This window comes from Trifolium pratense, linkage group LG4, assembly GCF_020283565.1.
Source record: "Trifolium pratense cultivar HEN17-A07 linkage group LG4, ARS_RC_1.1, whole genome shotgun sequence".
Taxonomy (NCBI): Eukaryota; Viridiplantae; Streptophyta; class Magnoliopsida; order Fabales; family Fabaceae; genus Trifolium; species Trifolium pratense.
In genome coordinates this window covers 46,113,288-46,135,142 of record NC_060062.1, presented here as the reverse complement: position 1 = coordinate 46,135,142, position 21,855 = coordinate 46,113,288, and the positions used below count along the sequence as shown (strand labels likewise).

Here is a 21,855-nt window from a genome sequence, read left to right as displayed (position 1 = left end):
AAATGTTAAGGTTGATTATTGGTTGTTGGCTATATTTATTCCTCTATTCGATTTGGTTCTAAGAGTGATTAAAAGATCACAAGAAACATGGTGTTGGCGTCTGTGTTGGTAGTGAAGTCTTTAGGTTTCAAATCAGTTCATGTTACTTTCTTTGTTATTCTCTGTTTGTTTCTATTTGGTTGATCCACTTTGAAATTTGTTGTTGGTTCGTTGTTGGTTCCTTCTTGCCTTCAAAGTTGGTCTTGTTATTTATCAATAAAAAAATTTGAATATTGGATTTGGTGGGAGCTTTAGATCGGCGGGTTTAAGTTATTTTCCACAATTTTCTTTTGAAGAAGATTAGCATATTGGTACCTTGTGGATTTAAGTTGTATTGTTGATGCTATTGGTGCTTCTGATGTTGGATTTTTAATATTTCGTTGGTATGGTTTCTTTTTGTTAGCTCAATTTGATTCGGATCTATTTGGTTTTGGTTTGATTTTATTTAGTTCATTTTGGTTTGATTGGTTCAGTTCCATTTGGTTTAGTTATGAGTCGTTAATCACCGTTCACAATTTGTTTGTGAAACACCATGTCATGGTGTTTCTTTTGGTTGTTTGGTGAGTCAAAGTGCTCACAATTTGGTTGTTTGGTGAGTCGAGCGTTCACATTTGGTGGGTCTAGCACTCACAATTTGGTTGTTTGGCGAGTCAAAGTGCTCATAATTTGGTTGTTTGGTGAGTCGAGCGCTCACATTTGGTGGGTCTAGTATTCACAATTTGGTTGTTTGGTGAGTCGAGTGCTCACAATTTGGTTTCTTTTGATTGATTGTCTCTATTAGCCTCTCTTGTTTGATTGTTGTTTCCCACCTTTTAATTCTTCTAATTGGTTGTTTTTCTCTGTCAATTTTTCTTCTGTCATATTGCTTCTCCCTAATGATTTCTTCTGTTTGCTCCTCCCTGATGATTCTTTTATCTGAATTATGTCTGATTGTTTGTCCCTGTTGATTTCTTTTGTTTGATCGCTTCTCTCTCTATTGGTTGATTCTTCTTTGCTGGTTGATTCTTCTCTATTTTTTCTATTCGGCTAACGTGTGTAAAAGATTATTCTCAATTTTTTATACATTTTTTTTTATGAATAATTGACTTTTGAAAAACAACAAATATCAAATAGAGACGTTGAACGCAATGTAAAATTCCTTAAGTGAAAAAAAATGAGAACTACAATTTCTATTAGGAATATGGTCGGGTGACCATTAACGTCTCATAAAACTAAATTTTAAAATGAGGAACAAAATTTCAATTATTTTAAATAGGGACAAAAAAAATGCAATTGACTCTATTTTTTTTGTCAAGTAGTCTAATGGCTAAACTCATACAATTTAAGTTTGTAGAAGTGGTGAATCCGGAGTTTGAACCCGGGTCAATTTATATTGCGCTAACGTATGCATAAATCAATCTTAATTTTTTCATACAACATTTATTTATTAAAATTGTCTTCTTTTGGTGACGATATGAATAATTAGGTTTTAGAAAACATCAAATTAAAACATAGTAATATTCACAATTGCAAAATCCAAATTATCAGTGGAATAAAAACAAATGGATGCTATGTTTGCTTGGCCTAGAGGCACTTCATTCAAAATGACCAAAAATTTCATTCAAATAACAAACATTTGAATCTATACAAAGAGAGAGAAAAAAAGAAGAAGAAGAGCATAATTCAATAGTATGAGAAAGTAGTTTATACCATATTTTCAGTACAGAATGAATAAATTGTTTAGTGTCTAAAGACACAACCCAAGACATAAGACTAACCACACACAAAATCACAAAAACCAGAAACATACAACAAAAATAATAAACCAAACACTTCCGGCACAAGAGGCATCAACATGTTGTACCAAGTAGTGCTATGATTTATTTATTTCTTCTTTTTTAGCGAAGCTGGAGTATTATTGGTATTGGAAAACAAAGAAAAGTTGGAGATGCTTTATACCAATAAAAGGTGTAAGCACTATTGTTAGTAAACTCGTACGAGTTTCGTTATATACTGATCATCAATACATTGCATGATTTATTATGACAGGGGCTTTTGCTCATGGAGTATCTTTTTTATTAGAGATTACAATCCCGAATAGAATGAGGATAATGTATTTTTAGGTGTGAAAAATTGGTTAAATCGAATGTAAACTCGATTTTTTGTAAAATCATGAAAAAAAAACGAGTTTAACCGAGTAAACTCGGTATGAAAACCCTAAAATCGCGTAAACTCGAGCGAGTTTACTTGTCGAGTTTACCTAAGCAAACTCGTACAATTTTACCAGTCGAGTTTACGTATCGAGTTTACCTCGGAAAAACGAGTTAAAGTAAAAACTCAATTCTTACAACCTTGGGTGTAAGATCTCAATAAACACATAAGATTTAAAAGAAGAAACTTAAAAATTCACATCCCTCACTTTCACGTGTATCTCTATCACCACTTTTGCTCCGATCTTCACAAATCCAGCTTGACAAATAAACCAAATGCAAAAAAAAGTGTCTAATTTCTTCAAACATGCAATAATTAAAGAATTGAAATAGGAAGAAGATATGTGATTTTCATATCATGTAGTATATTAAAAGGTTCTCGTAACACAAGTGTCAATTCACATCTTTCAGAATCATACATTTATTTTTTTACTATTCAATCAATGTCTCCACATCTCATATGATAAAATGATAAAAACAAATTTGTACATAGTACAAAACGTATTTCACTTGTGCACTATTGGTTCGACTCTCATACACAATGTACCGACATGTAAGTTTCAGTTATACAATGTGCTTGTATCACCAATACTAAACTTTAAGCAAATTCCATAGCTACTCAACGGAGCATGAATTACTGGTAAATGACAATGGCAGGTTCCCGGAAAAATGTGAGGCAATATAGGCATATTATTGTGCTTAAACTAGTTTGTAGTATTCGAAATTGAAATAATTTGCAACCAAACATCCGCTTGAAGTTGAGAGTTTAACTTTTTAATTTAAATTTAGTTTTCAAAGACAGATCAACAAATTATTCGACCGAACAGGATAATGATATTGTTTGTGATATATTGTTACATTCCACAAGAAAAACATAACCAATTATAATTTTAACAGAATGCAATCATGCCACATGTTAGGGTATTATAAAACAATTCCCCATAATTGAACTCAGGTTTAAGGATCAACGCTTAGGTTTAAGGATCCACACATAAAGTTACTGAGTCCTCATTCTGCTACTTTCTGCTGCCCTTACTTGAGAGAAATACGGATGTGCCTACAAAACATACATCAAGTAAAGAAAATGTTACATCAACAGATCACAAATGCAAATCAAGGCACTAAAACAACAGATGAACCATGTTAAGCTGAAATGAGTTATTTATTATTACCATTGCTTCTCTTGCTGTTAGCCTGTCTTGGTGGTCATATCGAAGGAGCTTATCAAGAAAATCAATTGCCTGCGTGTAGAATATTGAAATATTTACAATCCAGATACGTGAATTGTTAAATTACAGAATAAACTAAGTGTTAAGTCCCAATGTCATAATGGAAAATGGATTAAATTAAATGACCTCTGGAGACACAAGATGCTGATTATCTGGATTGATGAATTTAGACCAAGGTTTGCGACTGTGCCTGGAAAGGAAATATCAAAACATGAATAAGTATTTAGGAAGCAGTAATACTTCTAATACCTATCATCACAAAACAAAAAATAACAGCAGCGAACTTCTAAGAAGAGGGCTACAGGAGGAACTATTGCATTGAAATGGAAGATATTCTGAGAAATTTGCTATGACATGTAGAAAATTAACTCGAAAATGATACCTTCCAACTAGTGCATCAAGTTGAGGATCTAGCTCAAGATGATACTTATTCAGATATGCATTCAGTTCATCAGTCCCAAGCACCTATATACCACATACAAAAGATAAGAAAAAGGAAACTTTTAAGATCTAGAATGAAAATATCTATAAAAGATCATTTTTTTTGTTGGGGGAGAGAGGGCACTAGTTTAAAATGGATCTTTCGTCGTGCAAAAGAGGAAAAAATAGTATATCCATACTTAGGAGTAGGACAGGTTCCAGAAAACGTTTTCTATTTTCACTAATTATTACAAAAGTGCAGCCCAATTTTTGTATTACAGTACCTTTCACTGAATGCTAAAAGTTTGTATATAAATAAGTGAAAATTATGTAACTACGCGTTATGTGTTCGAGTTAAAGAATCAACCACTTGCATAAATGCAAGGTAATACTGCCTACAATAGACCCTGAAATGGATCTGAGTCTGACCCCTCCGTGAGCCTTGCTTGCTTTGAGGGAGTTTTGTAGCAGGAGATTGCCCCCTTTCACTATTTTTCTATATAAATATATCTAAAAATAAGAATTAAAGTGATATATTTGTTATTATTAGTGAAAACCTAAAGTGAAACAAGAATATGTTCTCATTTCCTTTTCACTTTTATTTACAAAAGCGTCATCTATCTTCATTTTGTTTTATATTTTCAAATATTTGGAAAATAGCGAAATCAATTTTGTATTGATTCTTTCAGTATTTCTTATACAAATATTTTTTTTTTAATAAAGTGAAAACAATGTAACAATTTTGAATTCTGCAATTAAAAGTGACAATAAAACAAAAACCATTTTCTCAAAGTAAATAAACTCTGTCTCTAAATTATCCACACTTGTTAAAAAAAAAATCTAGCTATTTAAATATTTATTCTATTGTAGTCTAAAACTACAACATGACATTAACTTGCATAGGATCAACAAGATAACTCTGTAATTTATATATATTATTATAAAGCACTGTGAATATTACCTTAGCTATTTTTACAAGCTGGTCGTGGTTGTCATGACCGTAAAAGAATGGTTCCTTGCGAAATATCTACATGAAGTGAAATCGTTACAAGCCAGAATTACATGATTTTCCTCATCTATATTAGAAATTAGAATTCATACATAAATAACGCCAAATATATGCTTGCTATAATTTTTACCATTCCGGCAAACATGCAACCAAGGCTCCACATGTCTAATGAGTAATCATAGTCTTGTAAATCAACCAGAAGTTCGGGGCCCTTAAAGTATCTGAGAAAGGAAACATAACACTTTTATAGACACTGTCATTCAGGAACATGAAAAATCATAAGTCATCCTCACATAGCAATAGCATAAAAGTCAAGGAAAATTTACACAATGGTTTTCTGTTGTCAAGTTTACATCTAACTAACAAATACTATGCAAATAAAACACAACCAGTAAAACTAATGGATTGCGACAGGTAAGTTAATGCTGGTCTAGAAAGAAGCTAGGAATGTTTATATGTTTTGTGGGACCTGAAACATGATGCTAACGAGAGTTGACAGAAGGTGCCCAGACCATAGGACTTGAGTATTTTCAGCTAGAAAAGACAGAGAGAAGATCTTCAGAACTATAAACCAGAATACCCCTTAACTAGCACCAAAACCTCAATTTTTGGATTCAAAATTCTTATTACTTCTTGCTTATCCCTTCAGCTTAACAGCCCTCTCACACATGGAAAACATGACTAGTTTTTGCACTTTTAAGATATTCAGCAGCAAGGCCTAATAGACACAACTATCCCTTTAAATTGCTGATTGTAACATCCAGATGAGGATTTTATTTTCATGCATGTTTATGTAGGTTCAAATTGAAGCAGAACAAAGAAATAAAGTTGGGCCATAAGCATGAGTGACATGACCACGTAGTCATGTAAAACAGATGGCACATTCATGCTTAACAACACTTAAACAGAAATTATGAAAAAGATACCTCAGGCACAGCCATGTCAGAGGAAATCTGTGCTCGCTTTAGAAGAACTAAACTAAATCCAAACTGGGTTATCGTAAGCTTCAGGGAAAAGGAAATCTAATTATAGTTTGTGGAAGTTGTGACTGTAAGATTGAACATAAAAAAGTATCTGAAAATTGAATTGCTGCTTGGCATGCATTTTAGGACTCCTAATATCATCAAATAAGGTGATTTATTCATACACTAGGTGAATTGATTTTGGAATCTGTTAGTAACATTTATCTAGCATAAATCAGTTGAAGTGATTTACAATAAGCTATGCGACTATGCGAACGTCTCAAGTGGCACAAAATTGAATCCTCTGCAGTCAACTTGATGATGCATTCACACATTCAAGACATCAGTGACCGTCGATGTCTCGAATGCGGGAAAACTTGACTGCATGGGACCACAATCTTAAGTGGCAATGTTTAGCAGCAGCAGTGGCAATAGTGGCCATATCTCAGTTGAAAAAGAAAGGAATTGCTGTCTCACTTGTAATTTATTTAAGAAAATTGTAGTTCTAAAATTTAATTTTTAAATGTTTCACATCTTTACAATGATGTTTATGGATATACAGATACTTGGCAATTAAAATTTATAATAATCTATTCTTACTGGAAAATTCTTGCTTTAAACATGCTAATGATGCCTTACTGGTTTCACTGTATAATGTATATTAAATTTGATTAAATATTAATATCATTATACACAGGCTCATTCGTTTACAAATCATGGGTTTTTAATAAAAGAGTTGACTCTCGTCGATTGATTAGAAAACAATACCTTGAAGCCACACGGACATTATATTCCTTTCCAGGATGATAAAACTCAGCAAGACCCCAATCAATCAAGCGAAGTTTTCGCAACTCATGATCAATCATAACATTGTGTGGTTTGACATCTCTATGCATTATGCCTTGAGAATGGCAGTAATCCAAGGCCTGCAGTTCAAAACCACAACATTCATGTAACAAGAAAAGGTTCTCAATACATCTTTGCATAGATATGAAGTAAATTTTTTAATGCTGAATAAGCAAAAACCTATACATGCCAATCAGATACAAAATTCATACAGGCCTCATCCAAAACAAAAATACTGCAATGACTTTAAAGTTAGAATGTATTTGTTATAGAAAGAACAGAGTACAGCAGTCCATGTATACCACAAGAGGTTGAAGGATCACATTACCTTAAGAAGCTCATATATGTAATAGCGTATGTCATAATCAGTCAAGGTTGGATACAAAACTTTAAAATCTGTACTGTTGACATACTCAAATATTAAGCTTGGAGTTTTAGAGTGCTGATCCCTGACAATATCAAGAAGCTTGACAATATTTGGGCCCCCACAAAGGTTCTGAAGTATTTTTATCTCTCTTTTAATCTGCAAAATAATGTTGAAACTCTCATATATTAATACAAAAATCACAGAAGAAAATAAATGGCGTGGTACATGAAACTGCACCCGACAAAAAAAATTTAAAGCTACCACAAGATTTCAACTATGTCTTAATGCGCTTACAAGGGCTTTTCGGAATATGGAAGATCTATGTTATTGATCCATAAATTTGAGGAGTTTTTCCTATTCGGAAAATTGGAATTGAATTTATATTTGTCTGTGCCCTAATTGATTCACATCACCAATTGGAACAGTAGTTTGGAATTGGAGCTAGAACAATTTAACTCAAACAATTCCCACTTAAAATGGGATTTGTAGAATCAGTTTGCTGCTAACACCAGAACCACATCATTTCCTACTTGGTTCAATGTATAATTATGTTAAACCTTTCATACAAAAGGGCAAATATACTTTTGCCTTGTGATGAATTTAAGTTACTTTTTATATTTTAGAAATAAATATAACACAACTAGTATTCTGCGAAGTTGTTATCCAACACAAAGATTGTGAATGAGAAATTTATGTGTAAATAAGATAACATTATCATTTGTGTAGCAAATTTCAAGAGAGAATAATTCCAACAAAGCTGCCCGAGCTGGTTTTTACTTTTTATTCACAGTCTTCTAGTCTTACAAGAAACACAAAAAAGCACATAATGTAAAAACAAAAAAGCCACCTTCTTTTTCTTGACAGGCTTGAGAATCTTGATAACACAGCGTTCATTGCTGTTAACATTTATCCCTTCAAACACCTCACTATATTTCCCCCTTCCCACTTTTCGTACAACCTCATAATCATCTTGATCCCTGAAAATTCCACACATAACACAAATAAATAATATTATCAAAACAAAAAACATAAAAAGCAACCGGACTTGGTACACTTCAACATTAGCCTCATAAAAATTTGACCTAATACAAGCAAGCCTTGCTCATTAAAATAAAAAACAATCACAAGTTTTTAACTTTGAAATACAGATAATAAATGCCATCAATTAACTTCAAATCACAACACGATTATCAAATCTCGATAACCAACGGAGTTCATATCATTCCACAAACCGAAAACAATAGTTCTCGATAACAAAGTAATTTGGCTCAAGTGGTTAATGAGCTCCCCCTACGACGAATTGTTTGTTCGGGAGAACCTGAGTTTGTTTCTTGGTGGGAACAATTCTTGGTCAAACTTTATTTACCTTGCGGCCGAACTCTGAATTACCACACCAAGAAAACAACAGTGCTAGAGATCCAATCAAATCAAAATAATGTAATCACAAAAAAAAAACCTAATTTCGTTTCCCTAATATATGATTTCAAAATCATTCCACCTCTACAAATCCAAAAAGTAAAACAAACAAATTCATAACCTAATCGAAATAGTAAAACAAATCAAACGAAAATGAGAATTGAAAAAAAAAGAAAAAGAAATTAGGGTTTGTGGAAGATAATTATTACCCCCATTGAACGGTGAGAGATTCATAATCCCAATATTCTTTGGGACGAATAACATTGACATCGGTGTAAACGCGAGCTTTGGACATTGAATTGAGATTGAAAATTGAGATCTGAGAATTGTGGTGGTGGTGATAAACGATAGTGGTGGTGGTATTAGATTCGATGGATTGGGTGGGTGTGCGCAGGTTAGGGGGCTGCGCAACCGGCGCACGTAAGGTAATGAGGGTGCACACTAGTAACAAGCGGAAGAGTGGTGCTTGCTGGAGATTCGTGCGCATATTTCACGCGTGTGTGTATTTGTTATTATTATAGGATAAATAAATTACACATGCTTTTTTCTTATCCAAAAAATAAATTAAAATTAAAATATACATGTTTTTTATTGTTTACTTTTACATTCTTCTATTTTTAAAATAATAAAAATGAAAATAATGTAAAATAATTTTGTTGAATGTTTACCATAGTCTAATATCACTTATTTTTATTTTACTATTTTATAGGTATAAAATTTTCACAATTATTAATTTTTATTAGAGTATATAAAACAAATTCTTATCTTTCAATTGAGTTTCTCCATAAATGATTATTGAAAAAAAAAAAAAGAATTTCTCCATACACGGAGTAAATGGATGCGAATGCTATTATCATTTTTTAGTCATCATATTCTTAATTGTTCGAACTCTAATTACAATGTCTAATATAATAATTTCGTGCCATTAAAAAAAGAATCTACAATTTTAATATTTTTGTCCGTTAAATTAGAATGTATAAAGACCATATTCTTATTCTTATTTGTACATATTATAAATTTATAACTGTCTAAAACAAAATAAATAAATAAAATAATAATAATAATAATAATAATAATAATAATAATAATAATAATAATAATAATTAGTCTAAAGATAAAAAATTGTGGTCCATTTGAATTACCTACTTATAAAAGTAGTAGACTATGGTGGAATCTTTTAGTCTCAGGGAAAGTCAATAGTCTATGTATTAGTAGAATCTACAATGTTTTTTTTTTTATTTTTTTATTTTATATTTTAGAATTAGAATCTACAAAATTATTTTAATTAAATCTACAAAAATTTGTCTACAAAATTCGTAAAAAAAATAAGTTTCGCATCTTACACGTTATTTAAAGTGTTTATTCACACAAAAAAAAAATTAAGATTATAAATTAGGCAAAATGTGCTATTGGTCTGTGTAATGTGAGTGATTTTTTGTTTTAGTCCCTAAAAAAAATTATTTCAATTTGACCATGTAATTACATTTTTTTTTTCGTTTTAGTCTTTAATGTGGCTATATCGCACAAAAACGATGACATGGCCAAAAGTTGCTGACTGAATCACTGTCATGTGTTCACAGGGCGCTGATTTGACATACAGGGTTGAAAACCAAAGTTCTCACAAAGTATTCGAAACATGATTGGATGAGCAAAGTATAGAGTTACATTTTAATTTTCACCTGATTTCTGATATAATAATAACTACACAAAGTACAACGTATTTTACATTCTATTCACCTACTTTGATCTCTATGTGGATTACCTATATCTAGAGGGTAAAAAAGAAAAGAAAAATGTAAAGGAAGAAGGAAAATGGGGAATGATATGGCAAAAAAGGTAAGTTCATGAATAATCTGTGTCACTGCTCACTACTGGCTCTTCACATATATATTTCTTTTTGGTTGAATTTGCTCAACATCAAAAACCTCAAACATTAACCGTCTCACATCACGTTTCCCATAAACAGCATACGAAAGCCCGTGAAGAGCTTGTTGAACAGATACTGTCACGGGGCTTCTCAGTCTATGATGGCGCTCATATGATTTTCGAACCTTTTCAGAATATATAATATAGCGGTGGAGTTGTTTGGCCCTCAAATATCTTCCACAATACCTATTCATAAGAGTACGGCGGTGCTTTTCTTGTAACCAATAACCTGGAGCATCTAAATGCTTCATCAACAATCTTTCAGCCATCACCAAATCCTTAACAAAATATAAATTTATTCGGTAAGCAATGAAGAAGAGAGGAGAGAAAATATTAGCATATGGTATACTTGGATAAAAGAAGAGTTCATTTCACAAATGCATTCAAAAAGTAGAATAGACAACAGAAAGAGTTTACCTGTATCTTTTGGCCAAGGTATTCTAATCTCTCGTAGCAAAATCGAGGATGATCAAACTTGTAATTTGATGGATGCAAGAAACATAGCTGCAATTGAACAAGAAATTGAACAACATCAGAGTTCAGAACAGAACCTAGAAAAACCTTCAAGCAGAACAACATCAGAATTCAGAACAGAACCAAGAAAAACCTTCAAGCAGATCTAGATAGAGATTCAATAAAAGTTGTAAAATACAATGTATACTAATTAAACTATTAAAACTAAACTATTGACATGCTTGTATAAAAATGAACGTCAACCAGTAAATAGCAAACAAGAAAATAAGCTTAATGTCGAAATCATGAAATGATGAGGCAAACACATAAGACATGAATGATCCAGGGATCATATCAATTCCATTAGGAATGAAAATTCAAAATATCATACGTGGATGAATAATCTATCGTTTCCGGAAAAAATCGAAGAATTTCTTGGGAATCCTAGAAGAGCCTATCGTTATTTTTTCTCTGACATATGGTCAGACCTTCATCTGGATTTGAATCCTACTGAGAGGTCCACGAAAAAGAATGAATAAGTTAGAAAGGAAGTCAAGGTATCACTTATTGGGAAGAAGACCTACGAAAACTCTAGTTGGGAGGGTATCAAATGGATCAATGGAGGGTAGTCCAATAGTTACAAATAGGGAGAGACTTGGAAAATCTATGGGTCAAACCACTAAAAAGGTTGTAGATTTCAATGGTTTTGCATGATTCATGATAAGATACTAAGTTATTGTTTATCCATGTAGACGATCCAACCTAGTGAAAAAGGCTTTTATTTTGGTTGTAGAAAACTATTAAGATGCTTAATATTTGGGTGGTAATAAGGTCTGTCTTTGTTGTAATGAGGTCAGATAAACCAAATACATTAGAGCAATAACCCAATTAGGTACCAAAAAAAAAAAGCGCTGAGTATTTTCTACTACTTCATATTAAGCTTTCCCAATTTCCACAGAATCAATAACTACGCGTTCAATAAAAGATGCACTGACAAACATTAACCCAAGTTAAATAGTTTCAATGGCATATTTTTGTGAATAGTGAAGTCCAAAGAGGAGCAGTAGAAACATGGTTATTTCTTGCTCAGAGATGCAGCATAGTATTCACAGGTATACCTAAACCTAACCGTAGTAGTTCAAGTATATGCAATACATGGATAGGGAAAAAGGTAAAGCAGAATTAGAGGCAACATTGCTACCTGCAAACCAAGTCCAAGCTCTACATTCCTGGCTTCCGTAATTTCTGGAATTCTATCGGTCATTTTTATCGGATATCCAAGGACTTGCATAACTTTGGGTCTGCTATCATAATCCCATACATTTCCTCTAAACCGATGCATTCCTGGGGGAATACAAGCTCTGAATAACCGTGGATGAGCAAACAGGGCATCTGCAGGAGGCTGAATGGAGAACAGTAAGTACATTCCTTTTCTATAATACTATCATAAACAAATTATGTCGAATGAAATGAATTTTGCATGCATATTTGGCAATAGAGAGAAAAAGAAATTTGAATTTTTAATGAAGCGAGATTAATTTTGACAACCAATGCGCATACATGGTAATAGAGAGAAAAACAAAATACTATGACACTATGACATTTGTGTCGGACTTGCCTTATAGGCAACCATATCTTGCCAGCTTAGCTTGCCTTCAAATTCAGCAGATACGTGATCTATGTCTTCAAGTTGCCTACGCAATCTGGGCTGGCAATCGTCAGCATCTGGATCCATTGCAAATACTTCAAAAAGAACACGATACACTTCCGGCATACCAAAACATAGATAGATGGCACCAAACAAAGCCCAAAATACAGACCTGCCAAATGCGTAGGCATATTATTATATGAAAATTACATTTCAGTAACAGAATATGGGCAGCGACCAACTCCATTGATTAAAATGGTTCGACAATACATTGACTAAAGCAACAATAATTATATCATACTCGGAGTACAGTCACCAATTATTTACAATTCATGAATCATAAATAACAACCTGGTCTTGAAAGCAATATGGCACCAGACGCAGAGATCATTGATATGAAAAGTACTAACATTTTGATATCACAAATTCATGGCACATATTATGCAGGATAAGACACATGGAAAACACAATTAGAGTCAGAGAGTTGGCCTCAATGTACAAGCATGTATATCAAAATTTCACAGTTAGCCAAGTTTATCATGTTTGAAGCAGAATAACATCAACATAATTTTCAAATACAAAGGAAGAATAATTGGAAACATAAAAGAAAATAAAAATGCAATGTGTTAATTCAATCAATCAATCAATCAATCAATTCAAATTTGGCCAGTAAAGTTTCTCTAACCAAGATGCACCGTGTTAAAATCCTCCTTAAACGGTAAGAAAATAGCTCATATGCGACAACAGACCTCCCGAATATGTGGACCAATTCATAATTTCTATTTCTTTACTTTGTTTGATTCTCTTGGATGCAAGCATATTGTAAATAATGACATTCTACTACAACTCAAAACATCGAGGGCTTACTTCCAGAGAAGCAGAGACAACTACCACAATAATTTAAAAACAAAAAGCAATTATTAGCAACATGGGAAAATGACATGTCATAATAAAAAAGAAACATAACTATAAACATAGTTTAGAAATTCAAACACACGACCAGGGTTTTCAATATAGGTCCACGAGCGCAATAAAGCCATAACATCATGATTTTTTTATATGACCGCAACCACAATGTGACCATGATTGAGACCGCAATAAACACATTTGACTCCAATTTTATGTAATATAAAATATTGCAACAACACTGCAAAAACTGCAATCTTTACTGCGACCCTTAATTAAAACTTTGCACACAGGACACACATGATAGTAAACAAAAATTCACAATCATTAATCAAGACATTGGGCTCAAGTGGTTAAGAAGCTCCCCCTAGGACGAATCGTCGGGGGAACCCAAGTTTGATTCCTAGTGGGATCAATTCTTGGCCAGACTTTACTTACCTCGTGGCCGAACTCTGGATTACCGGGGCCCCATTCCCCTATGAACCAGAGGATTAATACCAAAAAAAATAATCACAATCATTGCTATCCACCTAATTATCAAATATCGCAACAACACCACAAAAACCGCAAACTTTACCGCAACCCTTTATTTAAAACTTTGCATACAGCACACACATCACAGTAAACAAATATTCACAATCAATTCTATCCACCTAATTGGAGGCACATTGCATCAAGACATTAACAAAGAACTAAACTAACAATGAGCTTACTTACTTGACTATTTGCTCCCTTTCTTTCCTAACCAACCTATCCATATCAACATTAGGAAATATCAAATTATGCAAGCTAGCACCTTTAATCCACTTAGGCAAACTACTCTTCCCAATCAACCCAAAAACCCTCTCCCTCATCGCCCCCACCGACTCCCTCGGATACCTCTGCAACAAAAACTCCACCATAGCAAGCTCAAGCACATACTGTCCCAAAAAAAACAACCTCGAATGCGCACACCGCACATGCCTCGCCTTCGCCCTCTCACACGAGGGATGCTGAAAAGCCAAATACAACAATGTATCAAAATGTTTAGCAGGGTTATCTTCTCCACCAAGCATTTCCTCAAAAGACTCCAAAGGATACCCTAATGCTTGTTTTGCTTCCATCAAGTGGGTTTCTATCCACGCGCTGTCGGTTTTTTTAAGTGGCGCGTGAGGTAGACATGAGCTTAAAACAGGGAATGAGGATAGGGTTAGTTGAGGACTGTTGAGGAATCTTTTTGCTATGTTTTTGTTTTGGTGTGGTGGTTTAAGGATTGAGATTCTTTGAGGTTGTTTTGTGTTTGGTGAAATGGGTTTCTTAGTATTGAACTGTTCGAGTTCTTTAAGGAGTCGTTGAGGACTGTTTGGAGGAAGTTGTTGAGGTGAGTTTGTGGTTAAAGAGGAAATGTGAAGGGTTTGTCTTTGGGGTGTTGTTGGGTTTGGGGTTTTGGTTGTGAATTGAATTGGATTAGTAGAGATTGAGGATGAGAATGAAAATGAGTGTGGTTTTGTGGAAACTATGATTGTTGAAGATAGGTTCATTATGATGATGAAAGAACGTTAAAACGGTTGTTTGTTGTTGATAAGTTTGATTCATTAAGGAAAAATTGTTTTGGAGTTCCTATGGTTGGATGAGAAACCTCGTGGCAGTATCCAAGCCACTGAGGAAAGCACAGTGATGATGATGGGGTGAACATTTCATGAGCATTTTTTTTTTCCTCGTAATTTAGATTTATTTACTATTTACTCAACCACACTAATAAGAACAAATTAAATACATGAAAAAAAAAATAGTTAAAAGTTAATTGTGAGTGTAACATATAAATCTAATTATGTGTTTGTTCTCATTAAATGTTGGATAAATATCTCAAATTGTCGAGAAATAGCGTAGGTCTCAGCTATTATTTTTTTGGTAAGTTGTTAAGATATCAAAGTTCGGTTAGATACTCTTTTTTAGTGTGAGAGAATAGTGCATTAGTCCAAAGTAAGAACTGTTTTAAAGTATTAGCGGAGTTTGAATATGAGATTTTCCGAATCTAAGACTATTTTTTTTTTTTTTACTATTTAATCAAATCCTTGGAGTTAGTTTAGTTGGATAATTTCCCATGCAACGTTGCTTTCCCTTTAGGTTGAATTTGGATCATTTCCTTCGATTACTTCTCTCCTACTATCTCAAAGATGTTTGGATTAGGCAGTAATAAATAATGAGTAATAAGTCGACATTTTGAAACAAAAATAATCTGAACTAATAAAAAAATAGTAGGCTCCATTTTTGTAATTTTTTAATACAAAATTTGAACCAAACAAATAAAAAACTTGTTAGTTTGATTCGATTCAATCGAGTTGAGATTTGTCAAAGCAACAATCAAATATTATTTAAATTTTAAAGCAAGCACAACAAATAAATTATACAATTTATAACTAAAGTTACATGTATATGCAATATATTTTTCTTATTAAACATCAATGGTTTTGGTACAAAAAATGTAGACAATATGTCAATTGTTAGTTGATTTAGTGGTGATTGACGCTGAATTTAGTAGGGAAAACCACGGTTCGACCCCGCAACTATGATCGGGAGAGAGCTGAAAGTACCTGATGACAAACTGACCTCAAAACCAGATTAAACTAAGGGTGAAAGAAAAAAAAAATGTAGACAAAATATGAAGTTGTGGATTTTTTCTCCTCTAGGGTTAGATCTCATGGGTGTTTAGGCAGAAAGAATATGAAATACTCTTTGAACAATTGTGATCGAGAGTAGATGAAATGTACTCAAACTTCTCAGAATGAGACCAAATGTAGTGGCTTTGTATGTCTCGTAAAAGTGAACATAGTGGGATGGAATAAACATTATTATTGTTATTGTGTACGTAACGGACCCTCCTACTACATGTCCTAAAGTTGTGTATGATTGTTGTCAGAAAATGAAATGAAACTAATAGTAGTAATTTTGAGAAATGAAACTAATAGTAGTAATTTTGATCTTACAAACGATGTAATGTAATTAAGCAATACGACAAGCATATGAGTATGACCGTACCCTATCTTTAAGGCATATATCATGCTATTGTCGTTATATAATGCTTTTTGATGTATTTCAAATTGTCGCTTATTGGCAACCAAGCATAAGTGCTTAAGGATTGAATGATTGATCATTGAAAACAAAAACAATACCAATGGTGTTGTGGGGTAATCTTGAGTCTAATTTGATGTATGGCACAAAGTTCCTTCTGGTTAATTCATTATGACAATAAGGATTTATATAAATATATATTCTTGTCTGATTATTAGTCTGCATTATAATAAAGTGGATGAGGAATTAATCAAGATCATATAAAATTATTGTGATATTTATTGATGTGCATGTATCATAGCAAGCCGTTCACTATCACAAATATTTATTGGGAGACCAATTTTCTTCGATGATATGTATCCTACTCACCAACTCAAATTTATGGTATAAAACAATGAAACCAAACAAAGGATGTTTGTTTCTTACTTAAATGAGGTGATAGTGATATTTCTCAATTATGTTTTAGAGCACCTATATTGAGTGGAGTGGTTAATACATTATAGGAGGTAAGGAACAAAGTTCACAAGACATAATTGTTGGCACAACAAAATGTTATTCTGGTCCAAGCTGCATGTGGTGATAATATTAAGCATAAACACTCATTGGATTAAGCGTGTTCCGTGTCGGACACATGTCGGTGTGTTCGACACCGACACTTATAATTACATTGAATTGTACTATTTTCTCAAATTATTATTGGTGTCGACATGTTAGTGTCCGTTGTCCGTGTCTGTGCTTTCAGATATAACAATGCTGATGTGTGGGTTGTTTTGCTCAAAACTTTAACATATCTACTGCTTTTCATGTCGAGTTTATTGGGGCTATGCTTGCAAGAGCTAGCTTCTAAAAAGAGTTGAATATCTCTTCGGTTGGAAACTGACTCTCAATTGGTTACTATGACTTTTTAGAAGCTTATTGGGGATACTGTCCTAATTGTGTATAAGCTGGATTACTTGGAAAGAGGAAGTTAATGGTGGATTGAAGTGAGGGTAGAATAGGAAAAATAACTCCAACAATGACTATTTTAGTTGGAGAGCTTTATACTAAAACAACACTTATTAAAAAGAAACTGAGGGAGTATTTGGGAAAATGTATCAAGTCTTATTCCGCACACCCGTTTATAGTGTCCTGTGTCTAGGGGTAGAGCGCCTCGACGCCTCCTCTTTGTCAGCCCCAAACCTAGTTTTGATGTGTCTCCCCCACGTAATATTTTCTCATGATTAGGTGAGATACGAAAGACACACATAATACTCTCCTACAACCAGCTGGGACTTGGGTCACGACTTGAAGGACCGTGACAGTGGTCCGTCATTTTCCTTTAAGTTGGCCCCTCTTAGTTATGAAGAGCTCGGCTAACACTTGACGTGATCAACCTCCAGCTCTCAGTCTTGGTCAGTTGCCCTCAGGCATTTTCTGTACTCGGCCTCTGGCCTAGCAATCCTGGCAGTCATCCTCTAGTCAAACTATTTGGTACTGAATTCCGGATAGTGAACACAATTCTTGAGTGTCCAGCCAAAAAGACGAAGGCGCTCTAACAGGCCGAGTAAATTAATATCGTATACTAAACACAACCCCCGAGCGTTGAGCCAAAAAGACGAAAGTGGTCTAACAACTCATTTATTTAAATAATTCAAACTAAAATTTGTACTGACTTGTTAATCAATAATGAAGCTTTAGCTTTACTTTGGGAGTTTGGGTCCATAAACCATGTTCTGTGTTGGCAGTTTCAACAATTTTGGGAATTTGGATGAGTCTGCATGTCTATTTCTTCATTTCAGTGCAGCACATTTTTCTTTGATTTGTTTTCTAATTAATAATTTCCTTTGCTGTCTTTTGGTCACACAGTTAGCACAATCTGACTGATATAACAGGCAAATCTTCATGAAAAGTAAAATGGGAAGGACACCTTTGTGGTTTTGTGGATGAAAAAAAAGTGATTTAGACTTTCCAACTTGTAAAAAAGTATAGACCACGTTTAACCCCCAATCATTAACATGAAACTATATCATTCATTATTTTTTCCACTCAAACTCTCATAAAAGCACTCACTTCTCAACACTAAGTGCATATTGCAGCAAAGTTGAGATCAAATACAGCTAATAGTAGTGAAATACAGTTTTAATCACGGTCACATTACAGTCTCGGATACATAAAAACCTTGCGGTTGCGGACATTTTTTTGAAAACCGGATATATCTACACCGGCTACCTGTGACTTGTTGGGCGAGGAGCTATTTTCTAGTGCCATGAAGAGAACGAGTGAATGGTATGCTTCTAGTTTTGTGAAACTCCTTCTTTGGATTTTCCAATGCTAATGTTAACCTATTCTTGGATATGATGAAAATTATTGAAAACTTTTGAATTGAACTATTTATTACAGGAATTATTCCCAGGAGATTCCAAGTGATGTCACTATTCAAATTGGCGAAGCTTCATATTCGTTACACAAGGTAGTGAACAAATTCACATATCAAACTTAAAAATCATAGGATCATTAAATGGAGAGCAATGATTCTAGTACTTGTAATGTTTTTTTGTAATCAATTCTTTGCTTTCTTATGATAGAACATTATTGCGTTGTTTGATCTATGTAGCCTACTCCACTTATATGTATAGTACTAAAATAATTATTGAATTCTTTTTCATATCTCTAATGTTGTAATTTGCAGTTTCCATTAATTTCCAAAAGTGGATACATAAGGAAGCTCATTTCAGAATCTAGTGATGCTGTTACCGATGTTCCATTAATTGAACTCATTGATGTCCCTGGTGGATCAGAAGCATTTGAACTAGCAGCAAAGTTCTGCTACGGCATAAACTTTGAAATAAGCGTTGAAAACATCGCTATGCTTCGCTGCATAGCCGATTATCTTGAGATGACAGAAGACTATTCGGTCGGAAATTTGGTAGGAAGAACTGATTCTTACTTGAATGAAGTAGCACTCAAGAGCATGTCAGGAGCAATATCTATCTTGCATATATCAGAAACTCTTCTTCCAATTGCAGAGAAAACAAAATTGGTTAGTAAATGCATAGATGCAATAGCATACATAGCATTAGCATACATAGCATCGAAGGAAAGCCAATTTTGTTCATCTGGTAGAAGTGATGGTAGTAGCAACGAAAGAGTGATGAATTCTTCCACTGCTTCTCACCCGAGGCCAGCTGTTGATTGGTGGGCTGAAGATCTAACTGTTCTTAGAATCGATTTTTTCCAAAGAGTTCTAATTGCATTGATGGCTAGAGGGTTTAAAAATTGTGGTATTGGTCCTATTATAATGCTTTATTCACAGAAATCCCTGAGAGGTTTGGTAAGTCCCTTTACTAATGTTGTTAATGACGTTCGAAATCGTGGTTAATTGTATTCAATGGATGATTAATGAGCATCGACATCTTGTTATAGTCATTAACTATCTACTAAACTGAGTTAACTACATATTTGAATTGTGTTAACTATCTAAATTATTGTCGAGTTTGATGTCAAAATATAATTTCTCTTTAATTACTATGCACTAGTAGCGTAAAAAAAGATCGACAGATACATCTAATAAAATCTTACCATGTAGATATGTATACCACTATTTTAGGAAATAGATTATAACATGATACTGCCGTAAAATATAACTAGGTGCATGTGTATTTTTTTTTACACAGTTGTTTATATGATATTAAACTCTTTGTTTTATATATCGAATATCGACTTTTTTATGGAGCAGGAGATATTTGGGAAGGGAAGGAAGGAGATTGGACCACATGAAGAGCATGAGAAGAGAATTATTTTAGAGACACTAGTGAGCCTTATGCCAAGGGAGAAGAATGCAGTATCTGTCAGCTTTCTTTCTATATGGCTTAAGGCGGCAATATATCTCGAGACAACTGTTGCTTGCAGGTTTGATTTGGAGAGGAGAATAGCCATGCAGTTAGGACAAGCTGTTTTGGATGATCTTCTTATTCCTTCATTTAGCGGCGACACATCGTTTGATGTAGATACAGTGCAAAGAATCATGATGAATTACCTAGAATCTGATATGGAAAATCATTCAGTTTATAATGCAGATGATGAATATTATTCTTCTCCACAAAGGGATGTTTTTAGAGTTGGAAAGTTATTGGAGAGTTACCTTGCTGAAATAGCCACTGATAGAAATTTATCAGTTGAAAAGTTTATCAGTCTCGCTGAATTAATGCCTCAAAAATCAAGAACAACAGAAGATGGAATGTATAGAGCCATAGACATCTATCTTAAGGTATAGTTCTATACTAATATGGCTGTTTTTTACAATTTACAAACCAACGCTGATGAAGTTAGAATTCAAAATTCTCAGGCACATCCGTTTCTAAGTGACACGGACAGAAAGAAAGTTTGCAGCATGATGGATTTCCAGAAGCTATCACGAGAGGCGCGAGCGCACGCTGCACAAAACAACAGGCTTCCTGCCCAACATGTGGCTCAACTTATGTATTATGAACAGCAACGTCTTCGCGACAACATCGATGGCACTGGCAGCGTAGGTTCAGAATCACCTTCGACACCTGACAAGAGGAATGTATACTCATCTGAGCTTTATCCGGCTTCTAATGAGGTTTCCAAATTAAGAAGAGAAAATGAAGATCTGAAATTAGAGATAGTGAAACTTAAAATGAAAATAAAAGAGGTGGAAAAATGTACAGTTGAATATGGTGTTAGTAGTCCATTAAATGTTTCTTCACCTTCAGCTGATAAGCCTCCTTTGCCTAGAAAATCATTCCTAAACTCAGTTTCCAGAAAACTTGGCCGTCTTTCTCCTTTTTCGCGTGCTAGTCCTGGCATAACACCGATGAAAGATCGCCTAAAACAAGACAAGGTTCGACGCTACTCCATATCCTGATTTTGTGCGTGATATTATGCACGGTACATGTTAACCAGCGAAGCCAAATACATGTATTTTTTTTGCTTATATTCATTCTAGAGGCAGTATTTACTTGCAGGGTAATTGTTTTGTTGTATAGGTATGTATGATTGTTGTCTACTTAATGATAATAGGTGTTTTCTGTATTGAAAAAACATGGCGTGTCCTTGTGTTACATATTATGAATGAATATTAGCATGCCCCAGGAGTGATATTTGGACTTCAGTGCCTTTTCAAATTTGGTTGCATTATTAGCAGATTCTAAATTCATATTCTCCGCAGCATTCGAATAAAAAAAACATTATTGTAATAAGTGCGTCTAAACTCCAAATATTTAAATAAAATAAAAGAAACAAACAAACAAACAAGGAAGAAGAAAATTCAAAGCTGAGGACTTAAACACAGTCCACTCAGCTCAAGTCTTCCACTTATCTAATTAAGTCTTCTTCTTCTTCATTGCTTCCTTCCCGGCTTCTCTTTTCTTCTTCCCTCCCTACTTATATGAA

At 33.9% G+C, this 21,855-nt stretch overlaps 3 protein-coding genes across 4 annotated transcripts; 1 reads left to right on the top strand and 2 right to left on the bottom strand.

Moving 5' to 3' along the window:
* Positions 1–2,975: 2,975 nt before the first annotated feature.
* LOC123919768 (casein kinase II subunit alpha-2) lies at positions 2,976–9,002 on the bottom strand. The gene is made up of 10 exons (XM_045971769.1): positions 8,687–9,002; positions 7,909–8,038; positions 7,023–7,217; positions 6,617–6,774; positions 5,017–5,107; positions 4,839–4,904; positions 3,840–3,922; positions 3,584–3,647; positions 3,401–3,469; positions 2,976–3,285 (listed from the first exon to the last, which is right to left on the bottom strand). Exons 1-10 carry the CDS (start codon positions 8,962–8,964, stop codon positions 3,226–3,228), a joined length of 1,194 nt encoding a protein of 397 aa, XP_045827725.1. The 5' UTR covers positions 8,965–9,002; the 3' UTR covers positions 2,976–3,225.
* A 1,090-nt stretch (positions 9,003–10,092) lies between these two features.
* LOC123919767 (ribonuclease III domain-containing protein RNC1, chloroplastic-like) lies at positions 10,093–15,057 on the bottom strand. Of its 2 annotated transcripts, XM_045971767.1 has the most exons (5): positions 14,128–15,057; positions 12,475–12,676; positions 12,058–12,258; positions 10,821–10,907; positions 10,093–10,681 (listed from the first exon to the last, which is right to left on the bottom strand). In XM_045971767.1, exons 1-5 carry the CDS (start codon positions 14,928–14,930, stop codon positions 10,346–10,348), a joined length of 1,629 nt encoding a protein of 542 aa, XP_045827723.1. In that variant the 5' UTR covers positions 14,931–15,057; the 3' UTR covers positions 10,093–10,345. The 2 variants fall into 2 exon arrangements, with proteins under 2 accessions (XP_045827723.1, XP_045827724.1); XM_045971768.1 differs by lacking the exon at positions 14,128–15,057 and having other exon boundaries at positions 12,058–12,248; positions 12,475–12,608.
* A 1,821-nt stretch (positions 15,058–16,878) lies between these two features.
* Positions 16,879–21,569, top strand: LOC123919766 (BTB/POZ domain-containing protein SR1IP1-like). Its single transcript, XM_045971766.1, has 5 exons — positions 16,879–18,726; positions 18,841–18,910; positions 19,130–19,771; positions 20,177–20,707; positions 20,786–21,569. Exons 1-5 carry the CDS (start codon positions 18,707–18,709, stop codon positions 21,326–21,328), a joined length of 1,806 nt encoding a protein of 601 aa, XP_045827722.1. The 5' UTR covers positions 16,879–18,706; the 3' UTR covers positions 21,329–21,569.
* Positions 21,570–21,855: the final 286 nt, after the last annotated feature.

Coding starts and splice junctions, on each gene's coding strand:
- LOC123919767 (XM_045971767.1), bottom strand. CDS start 14,930: ATGAACCTATCTTCAACAATCATAGTTTCCACAAAACCACACTCATTT. Junction 12,677..14,127: donor GAAAGGGAGCAAATAGTCAA/GTAAGTAAGCTC, acceptor CGCATTTGGCAG/GTCTGTATTTTGGGCTTTGT. Junction 12,259..12,474: donor AAGATATGGTTGCCTATAAG/GCAAGTCCGACA, acceptor TTCTCCATTCAG/CCTCCTGCAGATGCCCTGTT.
- LOC123919768 (XM_045971769.1), bottom strand. CDS start 8,964: ATGCGCACGAATCTCCAGCAAGCACCACTCTTCCGCTTGTTACTAGTG. Junction 5,108..6,616: donor AATGTCCGTGTGGCTTCAAG/GTATTGTTTTCT, acceptor TTCCTTTCTCAG/ATACTTTAAGGGCCCCGAAC. Junction 3,923..4,838: donor AGCTTGTAAAAATAGCTAAG/GTAATATTCACA, acceptor TGTGGTATATAG/GTGCTTGGGACTGATGAACT.
- LOC123919766 (XM_045971766.1), top strand. CDS start 18,707: ATGAAGAGAACGAGTGAATG. Junction 18,727..18,840: donor ATGAAGAGAACGAGTGAATG/GTATGCTTCTAG, acceptor TATTTATTACAG/GAATTATTCCCAGGAGATTC. Junction 18,911..19,129: donor CTTCATATTCGTTACACAAG/GTAGTGAACAAA, acceptor TGTAATTTGCAG/TTTCCATTAATTTCCAAAAG.